This window comes from Dermochelys coriacea, chromosome 2 (assembly GCF_009764565.3).
Source record: "Dermochelys coriacea isolate rDerCor1 chromosome 2, rDerCor1.pri.v4, whole genome shotgun sequence".
In the NCBI taxonomy this organism is placed as follows: Eukaryota; Metazoa; Chordata; order Testudines; family Dermochelyidae; genus Dermochelys; species Dermochelys coriacea.
In genome coordinates this window covers 211,480,054-211,500,957 of record NC_050069.1, presented here as the reverse complement: position 1 = coordinate 211,500,957, position 20,904 = coordinate 211,480,054, and the positions used below count along the sequence as shown (strand labels likewise).

Genomic DNA, 20,904 nt, shown 5'->3' with positions numbered 1-20,904 from the left:
AAGGGAAGAGTAACCACCTTTCTGTGTACAGTGCTATAAAATTGTTCCTGGCCAGAGGCAAAACCCTTTCACCTGTAAAGGGTTAAGAAGCTAAGATAACCTCGCTGGCACCTGACCCAAATGACCAATGAGGAGACAAGATACTTTCAAAGCTGGGGAGGAGGGAACAAAGGGTTTGTCTGTCTGGGTGATGATTTTGCCAGGAACAGATTGGGAATGCAGTCTCAGCTAACCAAATTCTGTTAGTTTAGTAAGTAATCTAGCTAGAAATGCATTAGATTTCCTTTTGTTTAATGGCTGGTAAAATAAGTTGTACTGGGTGGAATGTATATTCCTGTTTTTGTGTCTTTTTGTAACTTAAGGTTTTGCCTAGAGGGATTCTCTATGTTTGGAATCTGATTACCCTGTAAGGTATTTACCATCCGGATTTTGCAGAGGTGATTCTTTTAACTTTTCTTTAATTAAAATTCTTCTTTTAAGAACCTGATTGATTTTTCATTGTTCTTAAGATCCAAGGGATGGGGCTGTGTTCACCTGTACAAATTGGTGAGGATTTTTATCAAGCCTTCCTCAGGAAAGGGGGTGTAGGGCTTGGGAGTATATTTTGGGGGAAGACGTCTCCAAGGGAGCTCTTTCCCTGTTCTTTGTTTAACACACTTGGTGGTGGCAGTATACGGTTCAAGGACAAGGCAAAGTTTGACCTTGGGGAAGTTTTTAACCTAAGCTGGTAAGAGTAAGCTTAGGTGGTCTTTCATGCAGGTCCCCACATCTGTACCCCAGAGTTCAGAGTGGGGAAGGAACCTTGACACCCCCCCCCCGCGCACTGGGGGTTTGAGCTGAGTCAGGCTTCAGTCCCTCCCTCTTCCCCCCCCCCCCCAGGGTCACGTAGTAATTTTTATTGCCCAAAGGGGGTCTCGGTGTAATGAAGTTTGAGAACCCCTGACATACACTAAGTAATGGATTAAATGCCTGACCCAATACTCATTGAAGTCAATAGACTCCCTTTGACTTCAAATGACATTAGATTGGGTGCAATCCTGTTCTTTTGAAGTCAATGGCGGTATCGCTAATTGACTTCAAGTAGGAACTGGATTGGGGATTATGACATATGTGGGAGTCTGTGGGGATCAGTGGAATCAGAGCAAGACCATCATGCACATTTTTACTTGACCTGAACACTATTTTTCAATCAAGAGTTCCAGAAGTGAAATATCAAATTCCTAGCACATTAACTCTACTTAATAGTACACTGGTGATTAATTATAGATCTTAACATTTTTAGCCTTCTGTTGGTGTTTTTTAAAAATAACTCAAATCAGGGATGCTGGAACAGGGAGGCCAGGGGGCCTCATCGCTTTTTACCAGCTGTAAGGGCGAGCGACGGGAGAAGGGGACCGAGTTGGGGATGGGGTCTTGGAGGAGAAGAGGCGTGCAGGGGCGGGGCCTCTGGAAGAAAGGGTGTCATGAAGGCAGGGGCTCACAGCGAAGGCACAGTGTGGGACGGGGCCTCAGGGAGAAGGGGTGTAGTCTCAAATATATGGTGAAAGTATGCATAGCACTCAACTGTTGTGGCAATGAAAGTTTTGTGAGTACTGTGAGAATTATTCTAAATTGTAAAAAGTTGGGGAGACTCAGTTTGATTATTTGAATACTTTGTTTAGTGCACTGAAAGTGTTATGCTTTTGAAATGGAGTTTGAAAATTACTATTGATGGCAATCCTTCCTTAGTTGTGTAATTGCTTCTGAGGTATATAACTATATTTATTTCTTTGAAATATTCCTTTTCCCTGTCATTTAAATTTGTTTTTGTTCCTTTAATGTTTTCAGCCACGTGTTCAGGATTCCATTTGCCTTTTTATGGCCTGTGCTCACACCAGTGTCAATGAGATGAGTGAAAAATATCAGAACGAGAGGCGGTACAATTATACCACTCCAAAAAGTTTCCTGAAGCAAATCTCACTTTAGAAGATCCTGCTGGAGAAGAAATACAAGGAGATGTTCAAGCGCATGGAACATCTAGTGAATGGCATTCAGAAATTAATTTACCTGAGAAGCTGTTGTTTTTATCACATAAGAGGAAAGACATATTCTTGTCTGTCTCTCCTCTAAGGAATGCATTTTTTTTTCAATCTGATCCTGGCAATATTGGTAATCTTATATTGAAACGTCTGTGCACCTTTTCAGTAGGCTGCTGAGTTCTGGCAGTGCCAGTTCAGTGCTGTACTAGGTCTCTGAAACTGAATTTTATTTTATGTAGTGCCTTTCAAACTCCTAGTACGTGTAGATGACTGTCAAGGAAATGGATTACTATCTTAACATTTGAGCTAGATTGTGGCTCAAAGTCAGAGCCTACCCTGGAGGGGTGAGAAGGGCCCCAGAAGAAATTTTGAGAGGCTCAAAGTGCAGTAGCAGCAGGGCCACTCTAGGAAAAGGTACAGACATGCTCCTGTCTGTGACAGCTGGCTGACTGATGGGAAAGGGAGGGTTAGAGGAGTGAAGCCATGCCATCATTTCTTCCTGTCTCTTTTTAGGAGGCTAAGGGTATGTCTACATTACAAAAATAGGTCAAATTTATAGAAGTCGGTTTTGTAGAAAGCATTTTTATACAGTCAAGTGTGTGTCCCCACACAAATGCTCTAAGTGCATGTAGTCGGCGGAGTGTGTCCACAGTACCGAGGCAACCATTGACTTCCGGAGCTTTGCACTGTGGGTAGCTATCCCATAGTTCCCACAGTCTCCACCGCCTATTTGAATTCTGAGTAGAAATCCCAGTGCCTGATGGGGCTAAAACATTGTCACAGGAGGTTCTGGGTACATATCGTCAGGTCCCCGTTCCCTCCCTCTCTCTGTAAAAGCAAGGGCAGACAGTCTTTTGCGCCTTTTTTCTTGAGTTACCTGTGCAGATGCCATACCACGGCAAACATGGAGCCTGCTCAGCTAACAGTCATCGTATGTCTCCTGGGTGCTGGCAGACGTGGTACTGCATTGCTACACAGCAGCAGTTTATTGCCTTTTGGCAACAGACCATGCAGTATGACTGGTAGCCGTCATCGACGTAGTCCTGGGTGCTCTTTTAACTGGGTGCCTGGGCAAACATGGGAGTGACTCAGCCAGGTCATTTCCCTTGTTTCGTCGCATGGCGATTGAGTTCTAACAGCAGTGCACTGTCTTTTAATCTGCAGCCAGCAGAAGATGATGGCCAGCAGTCATACTGCACCAACTTCTGCCGAGCATTCAGGAGGTGACAATGGCTAGCGGTCGTACTGCACAGTCTGCTGCTAGCAAGATGTATAAAGATAGATGAAGTGGCTCAAAACAAGAAATAGACCAGATTTGTTTTGTATTCATTTTCTTCTCCCTCCCTCCCTCTGTGAAATCAACTGCCTGCTAAACCCAGTTTTGAGTTCTATCCTTGAGGCAGTCATTCAGTTTCTCGCAAAGCCACCCCCTTTGTTGATTTTAATTCCCTGTAAGCCAACCCTGTAAGCAATGTCGTCAGTCGCCCCTCCCTCCATCAGGGCAACAGCAGACAATCGTTCCGTGCCTTTTTTCTGTGCAGATGCCTTACCACGCAAGCATGGAGCCCACTCAGATCACTTTGGCAGTTAGGAGCACATTAAACACCACATGCATTATCCAGCAATATATGCAGCACCAGAACCTGGCAAAGCGAAACTGGGCGAGTAGGCGACGTCAGCGCGGTTACGAGGACATGGACACAGACTTCTCTCAAAGCACGGGCCCTGCCAATGTGGGCATCATGGTGCTAATGGGGCAGGCACATGTGGTGGAACGCCGATTCCGGGCCCGGGGAAACAAGCACAGACTGGTGGGACCGCATAGTGTTGCAGGTCTGGGACGATTCCCAGTGGCTGCAAAACTTTCGCATGCATAAGGGCACTTTCATGGAACTTTGTGACTTGCTTTCCCCTGCCCTGAGGCGCAAGAATACCAAGATGAGAGCAGCCCTCACAGTTGAGAAGCGAGTGGCAATAGCCCTGTGGAAGCTTGCAATGCCAGACAGCTACCAGTCAGTCGGGAATCAATTTGGAGTGGGCAAATCTACTGTGGGGGCTGCTGTGATGCAAGTAGCCAATGCAGTCAAAGATCTGCTGATATCAAGGGTAGTGACCCTGGGAAATGTGCAGGTCATAGTGGATGGCTTTGCTGCAATGGGATTCCCTAACTGTGGTAGGGCCATAGACAGAACCCATATCCCCTATCTTGGCACCTGAGCACCAAGCCAGTGAATACATAAACAGCAAGGGGTACTTTTCAATAGTGCTGCAAGCATTGGTGGATCACAAGGGACGTTTTACCAACATCAACGTGGGATGGCCGGGAAAGATACATGATGCTCGCATCTTCAGGAACTCTGGTCTGTTTCAACAGCTGCAGGAAGGGACTTTCTTCCCAGACCAGAAAATAACTGTTGGGGATGTTGAAATGCCTATAGTTATCCCTGGGGACCCAGCCTACCCCTTAATGCCATGGCTTATGAAGCCATACATAGGCAGCCTTGAGAGTAGTCAGGAGCTGTTCAACTACAGGCTGAGCAAGTGCAGAATGATGGTAGAATGTGCATTTGGACGTTTAAAAGCGCGCTGGTGCAGTTTACTGACTCGGTTAGACCTCAGTGAAACCAATATTCCCACTGTTATTACTGCTCGCTGTGCGCTCCACAATATCTGTGAGAGTAAGGGGGAGACGTTTATGGCAGGGTGGGAGGTTGAGGCAAATCGCCTGGCTGCTGGTTATGCACAGCCAGACACCAGGGCGGTTAGAAGAGCACAGGAGGATGCAGTGTGCATCAGAGAAGCTTTGAAAACCAGTTTCATGGCTGGCCAGGCTACAGTGTGAAAGTTCTGTTTGTTTCTCCTTCATGAAACCCCCCCTCCCGCCCCTTGGTTCACTCTACTTCCCTGTAAGCTAACCACCCTCCCCACCTTCCTTCAATCACCGCTTGCAGAGGCAATAAAGTCATTGTTGCTTCACATTCATGCATTCTTTATTAATTCATCACACAAATAGGGAGATAATTATCAAGGTAGCCCAGTAGGGATGGTGGAAGAGGCCACACAGCACTTTAAAAGTTTAGAACTTATTGAATGCCAGCCTTCTGTTACTTGGGCAATCCTCTGGGGTGGAGTGGCTGGGTGGCCGGAGGTCCCCCCACCGCGTTCTTGGGCGTCTGGATGAGGAGACTATGGAACTTGGGGAGGAGGGCGGTTGGTTACACAGGGTCTGTAGCGGCGGTCTGTGCTCCTGCTGCCTTTCCTGCAGCTCAACCATACGCTGGAGCATATTAGTTTGATCCTCCAGCAGCCTCAGCATTGAATCCTGCCTCCTCTGATCATGCTGCCACCACCTTTCAGCTTCAGCCCTCTCTTCAGCCCACCACTTACTCTCTTCAGCCCATCACCTCTCCTCCCGGTCATTTTGTGCTTTCCTGCGTTCTGACATTGTCTGCCTCCACGCATTTGTCTGTGGTCTGTCAGTGTGGGAGGACAGCATGAGCTCAGAACATTTCATCGCAAGTGCGTTTTTTTCGCCTTCTGATATTCGCTAGCCTCTGGGATGGAGAAGATCCTATGATCCGTGAAACACATGCAGCTGGTGGAGAAAAAAATGGGACAGTGGTATTTAAAAAGACACATTTTATAGAACAATGGGTACACTCTTTCATGGTAACCTTGCTGTTAACATTACATACATAGCACATGTGCTTTCATTACAAGGTCGCATTTTGCCTCCCCCCATCGCGTGGCTAACAGCGGGAAACATTTCTGTTCAGCCATAGACAAACAGCCCAGCAGGAACGGGCACCTCTGAATGTCCCCTTAAGAAAAGCACCCTATTTCAACCAGGTGACCATGAATGATATCACTCTCCTGAGGATAACACAGAGAGATAAAGAAGGGATGTTGTTTGAATGCCAGCAAACATACACTGCAATGCTTTGTTCTACAGTGATTCCCGACTACGTGCTACTGGCCTGGAGTGGTAAAGTGTCCTACCATGGTGGATGGAATAAGGCTGCCCTCCCCAGAAACCTTTTGCAAAGGCTTTAGGAGTATATCCAGGAGAGCCACGAATGCCAGGGCAAATTAATCATTAAACATGCTGGCTTTTAAACCTTGTATAGTATTTTAAAATGTACACTCACCAGAGGTCCCTTCTCCGCCTGGCAGGTCCGGGAGGCAGCCTTGGATGGGTTCGGGGGGGTACTGGCTCCAGGTCCAGGGTGAGAAACAGTTCCTGGCTGTCGGGAAAACTGGTTTCTCCGCTTGTTTGCTGTGAGCTATCTACAACTTCATCATCATCATCTTCCTCGTCCCCAAAACCTGCTTCCATGTTGCCTCCATCTCCATTGAAGGAGTCAAACAACACGGCTGGGATAGTGGTGGCTGAACCCCCTAAAATGGCATGCAGCTCATCATAGAAGCGGCATGTTTGGGGCTGTGACCCAGAGCGGCCGTTGGCCTCTCTGGTTTTCTGGTAGGCTTGCCTCAGCTCCTTAAGTTTCACACGGCACTGCTTCGGGTCCGTGTTATGGCCTCTGTCCTTCATGCCCTGGGAGATTTTCACAAATGTTTTGGCATTTCGAAAACTGGAACATAGTTCTGATAGCACGGATTTCTCTCCCCATACAGCGATCAGATCCTGTACCTCCCGTTCGGTCCATGCTGAAGCTCTTTTGCAATTCTGGGACTCCATCATGGTCACCTCTGCTGATGCGCTCTGCATGGTCACTTGCAGCTTGCCACACTGGCCAAACAGGAAATTGAAATTCAAAAGTTTGCGGGCCTTTTCCTGTCTACCTGGTCAGTGCATCTGAGTTGAGAGTGCTGTCCAGAGCAGTCACAATGGAGCACTCTGGGATAGCTCCCGGATGCCAATACCGTCTAATTGCGTCCACAGTACCCCAAATTCGACCCAGCAAAACTGATTTCAGTGCTAATCCCCTTGTCGGGGGTGGAGTAAAGAAATCGATTTTAAGATCCCTTTAAGTCGAAAAAAAGGAGTTTGTCATGTGGACAGGTGCGGAGTTAAATCGATTTAATGCTGCTAAATTCGACCTCAACACCTAGTGTAGACCAGGGCTAAGCTAGCTAGCTGTAAACAGTGCCTGTGCTCCCCACTAAACTGTGACTCATTTCTGCACAGGGATACCAGGAGGGGAAAAGCTCTTTGGATCCTCTTTTCCCTTCTCGGCCTCAGGCACACACTCATGGCTGGCAATTTGTTTGCTAAAACTAAGAAGTCTCTGTGTTTATAGATCTAGAAAGAACATTCAGTTGCAGTGTTTGCACGGCATTGCAACTTTGTGCTAGTGTATGAGAACCGGGGGGGGGGGGAACTTTATTCCTATTGTTCAAGCTGAGGGATGTGAAAAAAGTAAACAGCCAACATAAAAGCCTTTTATTATTGTATTAACAGTCAGCTTTAGGATACCACATGGTGTTCATGAAACAATGCGTCGAGGGTTAAGTGGGAAGATTCCCAGGGTTCTAACAGAGGCAAAGATGGGGAGAGGTTGTGTAATTTTTTTTGGGGGGGAGGGGGCTTCAGCATTTCGCCTTAATGTTTTCCAGCAAACAAACAGAACAGCCCTCAGATCTTCTGTTGGCTTTGAGGTTTAAAGCCACTATTACTGACTTGGCACCTGTCTGTATCAGGTTATAGTGTATCTCTGCCGATTTGATACAGAATCATATCATAACCAACAACCAGGTAAAGTGCTTGAATGAGTAAAAAACAAAAAAAAAAAAACAAAAAAAAAACAAAGAAGAATAAGAATATATATTTTAAGCACTTCCATTATGCATGGAAAAATACTGTTGGATATTTTGATGTGGGTGACTAGCATGTCAGGCAATAAATTGCTCTTTCAACAAACAGGTAGCCTTTGTTAAACAAAACCTGATTTTTTTTTAGTGCAAACCCTTCAGCAAATCTCCATTAAAATTATCTATGAAAGGTTCTTCAGAGCGATTAATGAGCATTTTGCAACATGTCCTATTGCTGGTGTTTATACAGTTGCATCTATGGCAGGGCTTGCAGCACCTTGTTGAGCTGCTTAGACATCTGGTTTCAAGAACAACCTTGGTCTCCCATAAACTGGACAGATCATGGTTTGGGCACATCAGAGGAGCTGCTGAGGTTTTGGTGGGTGTGGTTTGATTGTTTTGTATAATTTTGTTAGTTCATTGAGAAAGCAACAAACTTCTCCCCTGAGCTACAGAAATGGGGCTGTAGTATGGAAACAAATCATAACAAGTGAAGATGAAAAATAAGGGATGGATACTATTTTTCTTTGAAATGGAACTGAAAACAAAGTTAAAGTACAAGTTGTATCCAAGTGTTATACATCCCCCTTCAGGAAATGTACATGTTCAAGAACTGTGCCTGATTAATGGCTACTCCAAAAAATTTCTTCTCTGTTGCACTGTAGGTAGAAGACCTGAAATCCAAACTAGCCTCTCAAGAGGCAGAACTACAAGTGAGAAATCAAGATGCTGAAGCTTTGATTACTAAGATAGGGCTTCAGACCGAGAAAGTGAGCCAGGAAAGAGCCACTGCTGATGCAGAGGAGCAAAAGGTCAGTCTAATTCCACCATTTAGGGTTGTTGAGCTATATTTAACACAAAATAAACCTTTTGTAGGTGAACAGTTTTGAACAACTTTCTCTCTAGGGAGCATGAAGTCTAAAAAATTACTGTACTTGTAACAGCATTTCAGACCATGATTTGACCTTTCTTTACATTATGCATTTGCTCAATCTTTTAGTTCTTTTAATGATATGAAAGAACAATAAATACTGAGCTCATTCAAGCATATAATGGATGTGGATCTTCAGAATCAGGCCTATCTGTAATACAGTAATGGTCATAGAGACCTCTCTGAGAACTTTAGCTTTCTAAAGGCTTTGTGGTTTTAATTAAATTGAACAACTCAATTGATATCAAAGTCCATTCCATTGCCTTACATTTATTTCCAAATTTTGAATCCTAAAATCCTTCTATGGGATGTATAAGTAGGGTGACCACATGTCCTGTTTTGGCCAGGACAGTCTTTTTTTTTTTTTTTTTTTAATAAGCCCTGTCCCAGCCATCCTGACTTTTTTGGGAAAAGTGGGGCATTTTTCCTGTTTCCTCTTGCCAACTGATCAAATTTGCAAGAGCAAATGGGAGAAATACCCACCTTTGTCAAAAAAAAGTGTGAGCAGCAATGCCAGCCCCATGCAGGGCTTGGATAGGGAGCAGGCAGGGCTTGAGCAAGCAGCAACACCAGCCCCAGCCTCGTGCAGGGGTGGGGGTGGGGCACAGGGCAGGCAGGGCTTGAGTGAGCAGCGACACCAGGCCTGAGTGGGGTGGGGAGCTCGGGCAAGCAGTGATGCCAGCCTCGCATGGCCGGGGTGCTCCTGCGAGCAGCTTGGGCCAGCCCCAGACGGGGAGGGGGAGATGTTGGGCAAGCAGCTCATGCCAGCCCCATGCATCAGGGTGGGGGGCAGGTGTTCAGGCTAGTCCCATGCAATGTCCTGTTTTCCTTTTTGGAAATAGGGTCGCCCTATGTGTAATCAGTTTCAAATCTTCATCCTTTTTCTCTGCTCTACTCGGCATATGGAATCATCTATCAATTTTATTATTAAAAAGACAGAGAAACTAGACTCAGATTCAGGGTTTTATCCTGAAATGAAACGTTTAAACCACTAAATGAAGCATCCTATTTTTGCACTAAAAATACAGTGACTATATCTTTGTTATCATAGCTATTGATCTGTTGAAGTCCCTCCTACCCTGTGGCCTAATGGACTTCTGCAAGCTTGGCAGTTTGCTGTGAAAACTGATGCGTGTTGTCTCTATTACCGACATCAGAGAGATGACTTTCCTAATGTTTCAGAATAGCAATTAAACTGTTTTGTTGTAGGGACAGATAACTCAAGTCACAACAAATTTTGTAAACTGAGTTGAGAACAGTCACGGTCATACTGTGCTGTCTGTAGGGATTCAAAACTTTCACCTTTTCTTGTGGCTATCCTTCATCCCATAGCTGTTGACTTGCTACAGGGGTTACTATTAGAGGTGCTTTATTTTGTTAATGCAGCTTTTTGAGCCTCATTCTGCTTTCATTAAAGATGGTGGTTTTTTGTTTTGCTACTAACATAAGTAGAAACTGGATCAGACCCTTATTGTATCTCTCCATTTTATGCTAATTATGGGACGTTAACCTTGACAAATCCCATTTTATACAAGAATTTAAAAGATTTGCCGTACATGTTAAAATCAAAGTAGTGCCACTAAACTTGCACAGATTGGATTGCTCAGGAAAAGCTCCCCATTTTTTTTTTTCAACCACCTTTCAGTGGACTTTTTATTGCATCTGTTCTGCATATTTCTGATAGATTTAGGATTGAGGAATGTCCTTGTCACAATTCAAATTACTTCATTAAGCAATTAGGTACAACACAATTAGATATCCCAGGCCATTTTTTCACACTAAAGGCATAGCCTCATGCATATAACAATTGCAACAGTCCCTTTAGTTGTCTATTGCTCTGCTAAAATATTTTAATTGGGATAAAGTTATCTGTGTGTGTGTGTGACACTAATCCCAAGATATTTTAAAAAGCTGCAGATGGTCTATAAAGACTAATCTGCACCTGAATTTTTTTATAAAAAGTGATCAGCAAATGAGAATTCAAGCAGTTTATAAATATTTTTCAAACCATGGAATGTTGGCAATTAATCACACTTATTTTAATTACTTTAGTTTAGGAAAGTGTGACAAGGTCCCCAGTGTGCGGCCTGGCCTGTGGAACTGCTGAGCCTCTCTAAACCCACCAACCTGAGGTATCCCTCACATTTTGATGCTGATGTCAAACTACAAACATCTAATAAGCACTCAACTTACACAGACATCCACAGGCAGGGACATACCTGTGATGCATGAATGATCTCCCAGCCACTCATGAACTATCAATAGGGAGGCTCCAGCCAATTCCTTCCAGCTCTCCACCCTTGCATCCCAGAACTGTACCATCTTGCACTGGGTCAGTACCCTCGCCAGTGCAAATTCATTACCTAGTTTGCCACTTCTTTGTGGAAAAGTGGACATGCACTAGCCTTTGTAACCTGTGCAGATTTCCCAAGCACTTTAGATAACTCCACTGGTAAGGATAAAACATCAAAATGAGTTTATTAACTACAGAAAGATAGATTTTAAGGATTTTAAATGGTAGGCATAAAGGTCAGAGATTGTTACCTTAATCCTAAACAAGAGTTGAATTAAACAGCATTTCTTATCCTGACAGATGATACAACCAGGTTACAGTTCCTCTATACACAGACTGGACTCTCTTTCTAGCCTGGGACCAAACTTCCCCAGTTCAAAGCCGTTGTCTTCCAGATGAGCTTCCAGCTGTTGACATGGGGAGGGGTGAAGAGAGACCAAGAGATGATGTAATTTCCCCTCTTTTTTTAATTTTCTTCCAGCTTGCTGGAAAGATCCTTGCTGTTTTGATGGGATCAGGCACTCCCCATTGGTCAAGCGGTCTCTATTTCATACATGATTTCTCTAAGGAGTCTCTAGGATAGTGGATTCTTTTCTTTATAGGTGTTGATGAGCTATTAACACTGTATGGCTACTGATGGTTACTCCTTTGTTGTAACTGAAAGGCTGGTTTTGGGTGTTCCCAGCCTGACAACATATTTCAGTAACAACACTGCACATACAATGGCAGTACATACAATCCAATGGGATATTAATGTTCAACAGATCAAGACTTTTAAAATACCACCTCAGAAGGTATATTTTGTACAAAACATATAAACATATCACCATGGTGAATTTGGGGGTTCTAGGGTGCTACTAGTACAGAATATCACAGGAAGCTAATGGTGTAGGGATTTTGTAAGTTTTAAAGCATTTACTAGATGCCTTTACTAGAGGCCTTCAGAGATGCCCTGCCTATAGGGGAGGGATGGGGTGGTCGGATCACATCAGAATCATCCAGAGAGGAAGGATGAGTCTGGATGAGACCAGACCCATGGTGTAAGCCGGAGCTTGTACAGGAGTCAGGAGAGTCTGCTTACAGGTATCACTTCTTTTGAGCTTGTAAACAATGGCAGTAGCACTGCAGCTACTCTGTGGGCAGCTGCAGTCACTCTTTGATGTGGTAGATTGACATCACCCAGAGTAGCTGTACAGCTGTAAATACATTGTGATATGTCTTGCTTTCTGATAAGGAACCTGCCCCCTTCAAAGCAGAAAACCACACAGTCACACTAGCACAGTGTAGTATAGGTATTGTGGATGCTAGAATTAAATTGGGTAAGCATGGGGAGTGAGGCTGGAACCACTCTGACTCCCCCGCTCCAACTAAAACAATGCTTTTTGTTTCTATGCTGCACTTGGATCATCATGTTCACTAGTCCAACTACTTTTTACATGTGATTGTACATTTTATTTCCAGCAATTCAGATATTGCTCAGGAGCTCTTATCTGTAGGAACTTCCGCCCTGAACTGGACGACTAAAATGTTGGAGATAGGTTTTTAATACTGATCTCCACTTGGAGGAGTGGACTGATTGAAATCACCTTTCTGTCTCCCATTCCATTACTTTTTTCTTAAAAATCAGTATAGCTTCTTAACTTCCTCCAGCCACCAAGAAACATAAAGTAATAGCACAATAAACAAGAACAAGGAAGAGAAAATTAGGGAAATCAGAAAATGGAAATAAAATTAAAGCATAAACTTGTGTGATATTTTAATTGTCTATTCTGTTTAATGGAAAGGACTACATCATATTTGAACCACTTCATGGTACTGTTTATGATGCAGGAGAGTTCAGCTGGTACATATTCGTACCATTTTTAAATGGTATTACATATGTTGTATATTGGTCCCAGGATATTAGAGAGACAAAGTGGGTGGGGTAATATCTTTTATTGGACCAATTTATTGAAGAGCTCTGTGCACCTCGAAAGCTTGTGTCTCTCATGAATAGAAGCTGGTCCAATAAAAGATATTCCCTCACTCAACTTGTCTCACCACAGCAGTTGAGCTGATCTGCTGACTTGTATCTTCACATATTAATGCAGCTTGTCTAAAACAGAATTTGTATTTTTTCCCATGTATAGTAGTAGCAGTAGCTTAGGCTAGCTGGCTTGCAGCACATAGAAAGTGTGAACCAAGGAAGAGCTGAAAACTAGTACTTAATTTTAAAGTATGCTATGTCTGTGATGCAAACTGACGAATGCTGGGGAATTCAACCTATAACTCCCACCAACTCGATCTTGAACTCATGTTGTTTTGGAGGTGGGGAAAGGCAGGAGGGACTGTTAAGCTTCACTTTGAGTTTCCTGGTTTAGCAACGTGTCACTTAATCCGAGTTTATTCCTAGTTTATTGTTTTCGTCGGGGGGGGGGGAGAGTGTGTGTGTGTGTGTTTGTGTGTGGTGTTTATAATACACACACACACACGCCTGCCAGCCCAGATTATTGTACAAACTACTACTGTAGTTAGGACTACATAGTAACAATTCTTATGGAGACTTTTTACTGCCAATGCACTGTAGCGGCTATCCAAATATTAATATCCCAATCACTGTAATATTTTGCTTTCTCTGTAATTAGACTTTATTCAAGCAAGACCTAACAGGAAATGTGTGCATGAGAAGCTATTTCACATGAGTTGTGAGGTACAAGGATAAAAGCCAAACTACTTACGACTGACTTCAGCCCCGGGCAGCATATCCTTACAAAATAAGTACAATAATTTCCCAAATATGTAATTGTAAGCATAGGCGCCAAATTCTGCTCACACCTGTGGGTGCTCGACTGCCCTGACTCCACCCCTGCCCTGCCCCCATTCCACCCCTTTCCCCAAAATACCCGCCCCAACTCTGCCCCCTCCCTGCCATGCCCCATTCCGACTCCTTCCCCAAATCCCTACCCCGGCCCCACCTCCTCCCATGAGCATGCCACGTTCCCGCTCCTCCCCCTCCCTCCCGGAGCTTGCTATGCTGCCAAACAGCTGTTTGGCAGCGGCAAGCGCTGAGAGGTAGGCAGAGGAGCAGGGATGCGGTGTGCTCAGGGGAGGAGGAGGAGGTGAGATGGGTGCAGGGTGCAGGGAGGGGAGCTTGGCTGCCAGTGGATGCAGAACACCCACTAATTTTTCCCCGTACAGAAATTCTGTTCTAAGGTCTTGTCTACATGAGAAATTTGTACTGAGATAACCCAAATCGGTTTTAAACTGATATAGTGAAACCATTGCACAAGGATGTGTGGATGCTCTTATTTCAGTTTTAACAGTGGCTTAATTTGGTAAAGCTTAAGCCTGTTCCTAATAGTTTTATATTAGTTTGTCTGAAATCTATCTTAAACCAAAATAAGAGTGCCCATAAGGAAACTGTATTGATTTAACCATATCTGTTTAAATTCCCACCTGAAATTAAACCAGTGCAAATACTAGGGGAGCCCATTGCACTGTGTCAGGTTACTCCTGGGGTCTCCTTAGAATCCCTGGATGTGTGAATGGTAGCGGAGACCATCAGTAAGTATCAGAACAAGAGAAGTCTCACCTATATAGTAGTCAAGATATAAAATGGGACAACCTGACAGCTAGAGAAAGAGAAGCTGTGCTGCTCAGCTACACAGAGACTTCTGGGAGAGAAGCCTGCAGGCACTGCCCTGGTGGTGAAGGCTGGGGATGTGAAGAGTGGGGGCTGTGGTAAACACCTTCTCCCTGCAGGTAGCAGCAATAGCAGGAAGATAAGCAGAGGTTGGGCAACTTGTTCCTTCACCATGAGGTTCAGTCACTGCAAGGAGCCAAGCAGCTTGCTCCCCTACTGAGCCAGGAAAGAGCAGCATTAGGAGCACAGGGAGACACTGGAGAATGAGCCACCCACTCCCTGTTTAGAGGAGAAGTAGCCACTGCAGAGGGTTTGGCTATGTCTACACTACCACGGTAAGTTGACCTACGCTACACAACTCCAGCTACATGAATAACGTAGCTGGAGTTGACGTACCTTATGTCGAGTTACCCCGGGGTCTACACTGTGAGGGGTCAGCAGGAGAAAATCTCCTGTTGTCTTATTTTACTCTTCTAGTTGGGGGTAGAGTACAGGGGTCAACTTTACTAGACCCGCTAAATCAACTGCTGGTGGATCGATCTCAGAGCGTCGATCCCAGCTGTAGTGTAGACCTGCCCTTAGAGACTGAGCAGTGGAGGCAGGATCTCCACTGCTGCAGTAGCTGGTGTGGGAGCTGGTGTGGAAGATTGGGCCAAAAGAAATCTAATGAGGTTCAATAAGGATAAGTGCAGGGTCCTGCACTTAGGATGGAAGAATCCAATGCACCGCTACAGACTAGGGACCGAATGGCTCGGCAGCAGTTCTGCGGAAAAGGACCTAGGGGTGACAGTGGACGAGAAGCTGGATATGAGTCAGCAGTGTGCCCTTGTTGCCAAGAAGGCCAATGGCATTTTGGGATGTATAAGTAGGGGCATAGCGAGCAGATCGAGGGACGTGATCGTTCCCCTCTATTCGACACTGGTGAGGCCTCATCTGGAGTACTGTGTCCAGTTTTGGGCCCCACACTACAAGAAGGATGTGGATAAATTGGAAAGAGTACAGCGAAGGGCAACAAAAATGATTAGGGGTCTAGAGCACATGACTTATGAGGAGAGGCTGAGGGAGCTGGGATTGTTTAGTCTGCAGAAGAGAAGAATGAGGGGGGATTTGATAGCTGCTTTCAACTACCTGAAAGGGGGTTTCAAAGAGGATGGCTCTAGACTGTTCTCAATGGTAGCAGATGACAGAACGAGGAGTAATGGTCTCAAGTTGCAATGGGGGAGGTTTAGATTGGATATTAGGAAAAACTTTTTCACTAAGAGGGTGGTGAAACACTGGAATGCGTTACCTAGGGAGGTGGTAGAATCTCCTTCCTTAGAGGTTTTTAAGGTCAGGCTTGACAAAGCCCTGGCTAGGATGATTTAACTGGGACTTGGTCCTGCTTTGAGCAGGGGGTTGGACTAGATGACCTTCTGGGGTCCCTTCCAACCCTGATATTCTATGATTCTATGATTCTAAGAGAGTGAGGAGATCTGGTGTGCTGCTGGAGAGCAGGGGAATTCTGATATCACAGGGGTAACTTGGAATATCCCTCTGCTACTCCCAAGGAATGATGGGGCCTGCTGAAATTCTAAGAGCTAGCTGCACCAAAGGGCCCCAGCTAAACCAGGATTCCCAGCCAACAACTCACCTAAACCATTCTCCAAGAAGCTTGCAATGTATTTTGAGGGATCAGAATAGCCTAGTGTGGAAGAATCTGACAGGTTCAGACTTGGATGAAGCAAGACTGGTGGAGTAACTCTGAGCTTGTAGGGAGCCAAGACAGACTTCTTATCGGCCAGGCCTCAAATAATTCAACTCGCATATTAGGTGTCTGATAGACAATCAGGAGTTCTGTGGTCACCGGGGAGACACTGAGGTGGTACTTGTGCAAGTGACTGTCCGACAGCATCTAGAAGGGAAAATTACTGGTGGCCTAGGCTATTTTTGATGGTCATATTTCTGAAATTTGTTCTTTGCTCTGGGGGTAGATGTGATGCTCCTTGGGGCACTCAGGACTGTGAATCACCTTGTTGCCACCTGCTTGCAGTGCAAGGAAGACTTGTCTGTGCCAGCTGGATGTTAACTCCCTGACACAATCAGCCTGTCAGGTGCTCAAACACTCTCTTCTAAGCTACACCAGTCCTGCCAGTTGAAAATAGCTGCACTCCAGCTCCAAGTCCCTTCAAAATGTCCCCCTGTGATGTGCAGCCCCTGATCACTGGATACCCACAGAAATCCCAGATCCTCCATTTTTAAAGGAATGTTGTACTCTAGTTTTGCCTTGGAACACTGCTCCTGCATCACATGCAGCATTTGAGTTCAATTATAATAATCAAAGAGAAATTTATGTAAGAAAAAAAGATTAAAATAGAAACCCAAGGGAACAAATGGTTACATACAAAACAAAACCATAAAACAGGAGCTAGGGCCTACACTTATTAACAGTTACCTTTCCTAGCTAATAAAGCAGATTCTCACACCCAAAGTTCAGTCTTTTGTAGCAATCACTAGCCCCAGGGAGCCAGGACCCAATCTTTCATGAAGCATTTCTGCTCCTCAGAGAATGGATCCAGAGTATCTTTCTCCATCCTGTTGATATATTGAATCAGTCTGTTGCCTTTATTCACAGACAGGGCGACCCCCTTGCTGTCATATCCTTCCTTTCCACTTCCAGATGATTTCAATGTTTATAGTTTATCTTTGATAGTTTTCCATTGGCTTTTTTGGGTTGTTGCAATGGCTGACAATAGATCAACATATTACATATTTGGCTAGCCTGTGTGGGGTGACAACACCCTCCAACTTGAATGGGCCTCCGCCAAGACGTATGCTTTTTCTCTGCAATGTATTAGGTATAGTGAGTTTGTCAGGACTGAGACAGGAGTTGCAGTGAATCCTGTGCCAGTTGGCACCCATTGTGTTTTTGTGTCACTGTATGGCCAGGCCTTTCCTATCCTCTTTCCAAACTCTCCACTTTCCACCATGCAAACCGAGCAGAAGTTCAGCACTCCCCACTTATCTATCACCACCCCGGTTTTAAATCCCCAATTTCAGGGGGTAGCAGTGAGCAAAATTACCCTTTTCAACCTGCCCCCAATCTATCCTTCAGTGAGGGAATGACCGTTTTTCAGAGATCATTTCCCCGAATCAGTGCCCTCCCTCTATTCTCTTCTTCTCCCACATGGCAGAGCTGATCAAACTGAGTAAATAGGCCATGAGATGCTCTCATCTCTAAGGAGACTGTATCATGAGGCAAAGATTAGGAGCTCTTCCACAATCGCTCCCAGCCCAGAGGCCCTCACTTGGCCAGCAAAAGGGACTCAGATAGGACAATATTTAAGACCTCTGGCTTTACCCAGCACCAGCCAAGACTCTTCCAGAGAAACCTCTGCAACAGTGGTGAGCTGGAGCCGGTTCGCACCGGTTCACGCAAACCGGTTATTACATTTTTAAGCAGTTTTAGAACCAGTTGTTAACCCGCTTCCCTGTAGGGGGCGCTGAGGCTTTGATAGGCTCCAGCCGGGAAGTGATGTAATTCCTGCTCTGGCCGCCAGAGGCGCTGCGCTGCGGGAGCCATGTGGGCTGCCGCCTGGCCCTGAACACGAGCCCTGTTGCTGCTGCTGCTCCCCTGGCCCTGGTGGGTCCCCGGCTGCTCTGCTGGGCCTGGGCTGCGTCCTGTTGCTCTCCCTGTGAGCACCCACCACCCTGCCATTAGCCAGCCCCTGCTTCCAGCCACCCCTGCCCCCCCTGCCCTGCCTGCAGCCAGCCCCTGTCTTCAGCCACCCCCTACCCTGCCTCCAGACACCCCTGCCCGCAGCCAGCCCCTGCCCTGCCTTCAGCCAGCCCCTGCTGCACCCCCTGCCCTGCCAGCAGCTAGCCTGTTGCCAGCCCCTGCCGCACGCACCCCCTGCCCTGCCCGCAGCCAGCCCCTGCAGCACACACCCCCTGCCCTGCCTTCAGCCAGCCCCTGCCGCACCTCCTGCCCTGTATCCAGCCAGCCCCTGCCACATGCACCCCCTGCCCTGCCTGCAGCCAGCCCCTACCGCACCCCCTGCCCTGCCCGCAGCCAGCCCCTGTCTCCAGACACGCCCGCAGCCAGCCCTGCCACACCCCCTGCCCTGCCCACAGCCAGCCATCTCCAGCCACCCCCGCACCCCTGTCCTGCCTGCAGCCAGCCCCTGCCGCACCCCTTACCCTGCCCACACTAGCCCCTGCCGCACCCCCTGCCCTGCCTGCAGCCAGTCCCTGTCTCCAGCCAGCCCTGCACCCCCTGCCCTGCCTGCAGCCAGTCCCTGTCTCCAGCCAGCCCTGCACCCCCTGCCCTGCCTGCAGCCAGCCCCGCGCCCCCTGCCCTGCCTCCAGCCAGCCCCGCACCCCCTGCCCTGCCTCCAGCCAGCCCCTCACCCCCTGCCTCCAGCTAGCCCTGCCCCACACCCCTGTCTGCATCTGGCCCCACATCCACTGGTGCCCTGCCTTTAAATTTTAAAAATTCCTCCCGGGAAAATACGGACGTATGGTAACCCTGTTGCTACAAAAAATACATACTGGGGCACATTCCTTAAATCAGAACTTTTTCTAGGGAACTGGTTGCTAAGATTTTGGCAGCTCATCACTGCTCTGCAAGGTTCTTGGAACTATACAAATCAGACCATGCTCACTGATCAAGAACCATTCAGGCTGGCTTTTTGGGATTTCCAGGATTCCCTGAGAAAGGAGCACAACAATTTGATGACTCTCTTATATATAAACAGGCAAGGAGTGTTGTCCTTATTCTCTACACAACAGAGAGAATATGGGGAAACCACATGGGCACAACTGGATTCCAAATAATGGTATTTACTAACTATATACCAACGCACAAGACTTCTCTAGATACTGTGACAGAGTCAGGACAGATGACTACAGGGGAGTGTTGGTTTTTTGGTCTTTAATGTGACTTTATTCTTTCATCAAAAAGAAGAGTGAACTCTTATGCGACCAGAGCAGAGGCAGTGGATGACTTGTACTTCCAGTTGGGTGGGAGTGCTCTCTTGGTCTTGTAGTAACGAGCCAGCCTGTGAATTCTGCTCTCAATCAGAAGCAGACAATATTTGGCATCTTTATCCTTTCTGCATAGCAGCCGTGTTAGTCTGGATTTGCAAAAATAAAAGGAGTACTTGTGGCACCTTAGAGACTAACAAATTTATTTGAGCATAAGCTTTCGTGAGCTACAGCTCACTTCCTCGGATGCTGTAGCTCACGAAAGCTTATGCTCAAATAAATTGTTAGTCTCTAAAGTGCCACAAGTACTCCTGTTCTTTTATCCTTTCCGTTTCTCTCAAGATGTTTACGAACAGCAACAGCTTCCTTGATCAAGTGGTACAGATCCTCTGGAAAGTCTGGGGCAAGTCCCTTGGACTTAAGGATCCTTAAAATGTTGTTGCCAGTGACAAAAAGAACTTGGGCAACACCATGAGAGTCCCTTAGGATTACACCGATCTGTGAGGGAGTCAGACCTTTCTTAGCCAGTTTGTAGATCTGTTCCTTTACATCATCAGAAGTAAGTTTTAACCATGTGGGCACACTGACTAGGACAGGCCCTTCCCCGAAGTGTACATGTGACCCATGATGGCGAGAATGTTAGAAGGCAGATATATTAGTCCCAGATTAAGCAGGTCCATTTTCCCTGGGTAAAGTAACCGGGGCTGTTCCAGAACAAGAAGGAACTTCCTGGAACAAATTCAGGCAGGCTAATTAGGACACCTGGAGCCAATTAAGAAGCTGCTAGAATCAGTTAGGGCAGGCTGGCTAATCAGGGCACCTGAGTTTAAAAAGGACCTCACTTCAGTTTGTGGCATGCGTGTGAGGAGCTGGGAGCAAAAGGTACTAGGAGCTGAAAGTGAGAAGGCATACCACTGGAGGACTGAGGAGTACAAGCATTATCAGATGCCAGGAGGAAGATCTTGTGGTGAGGATAAATAAGGTGTTGGGAGGAGGCCATGGGGAAGTAGCCCAGGGAGTTGTAGCCGTCATGCAGCTGTTCCAGGAGGCACTCTAGACAGTGCAATCCACAGGGCCCTGGGCTGGAACCCGGAGTAAAGGTGGGCCCGGGTTCCCCCCAAACCTCCCAATTCCTGATCACACACAGGAGGAGTTGACCTGGACTGTGGGTTCCACCAGAGGGGAAGGTCTCTGCGCTGTTCCCTGACCCACATGGTGGATCAGCAGAGACTGCGGGGATTGTTCTCCTTCCTTTTTCCCATGCTGGCCAGTGATGAGATTAGCTGAGTGAACAGCAGGTTTGAGC

At 46.3% G+C, this 20,904-nt stretch overlaps 1 protein-coding gene across 1 annotated transcript in view; it reads left to right on the top strand.

Annotated features, from left to right (window-relative positions):
* DNAH11 (dynein axonemal heavy chain 11) overlaps positions 1–20,904 on the top strand; it is a 308,597-nt gene that overhangs the window by 186,568 nt on the left and 101,125 nt on the right. The window contains 3 exon segments of the mRNA XM_043507131.1: positions 1,828–2,056; positions 7,441–7,541; positions 8,456–8,602. Of these exon segments, the coding sequence (XP_043363066.1) occupies positions 1,828–2,056; positions 7,441–7,541; positions 8,456–8,602 (477 nt within the window).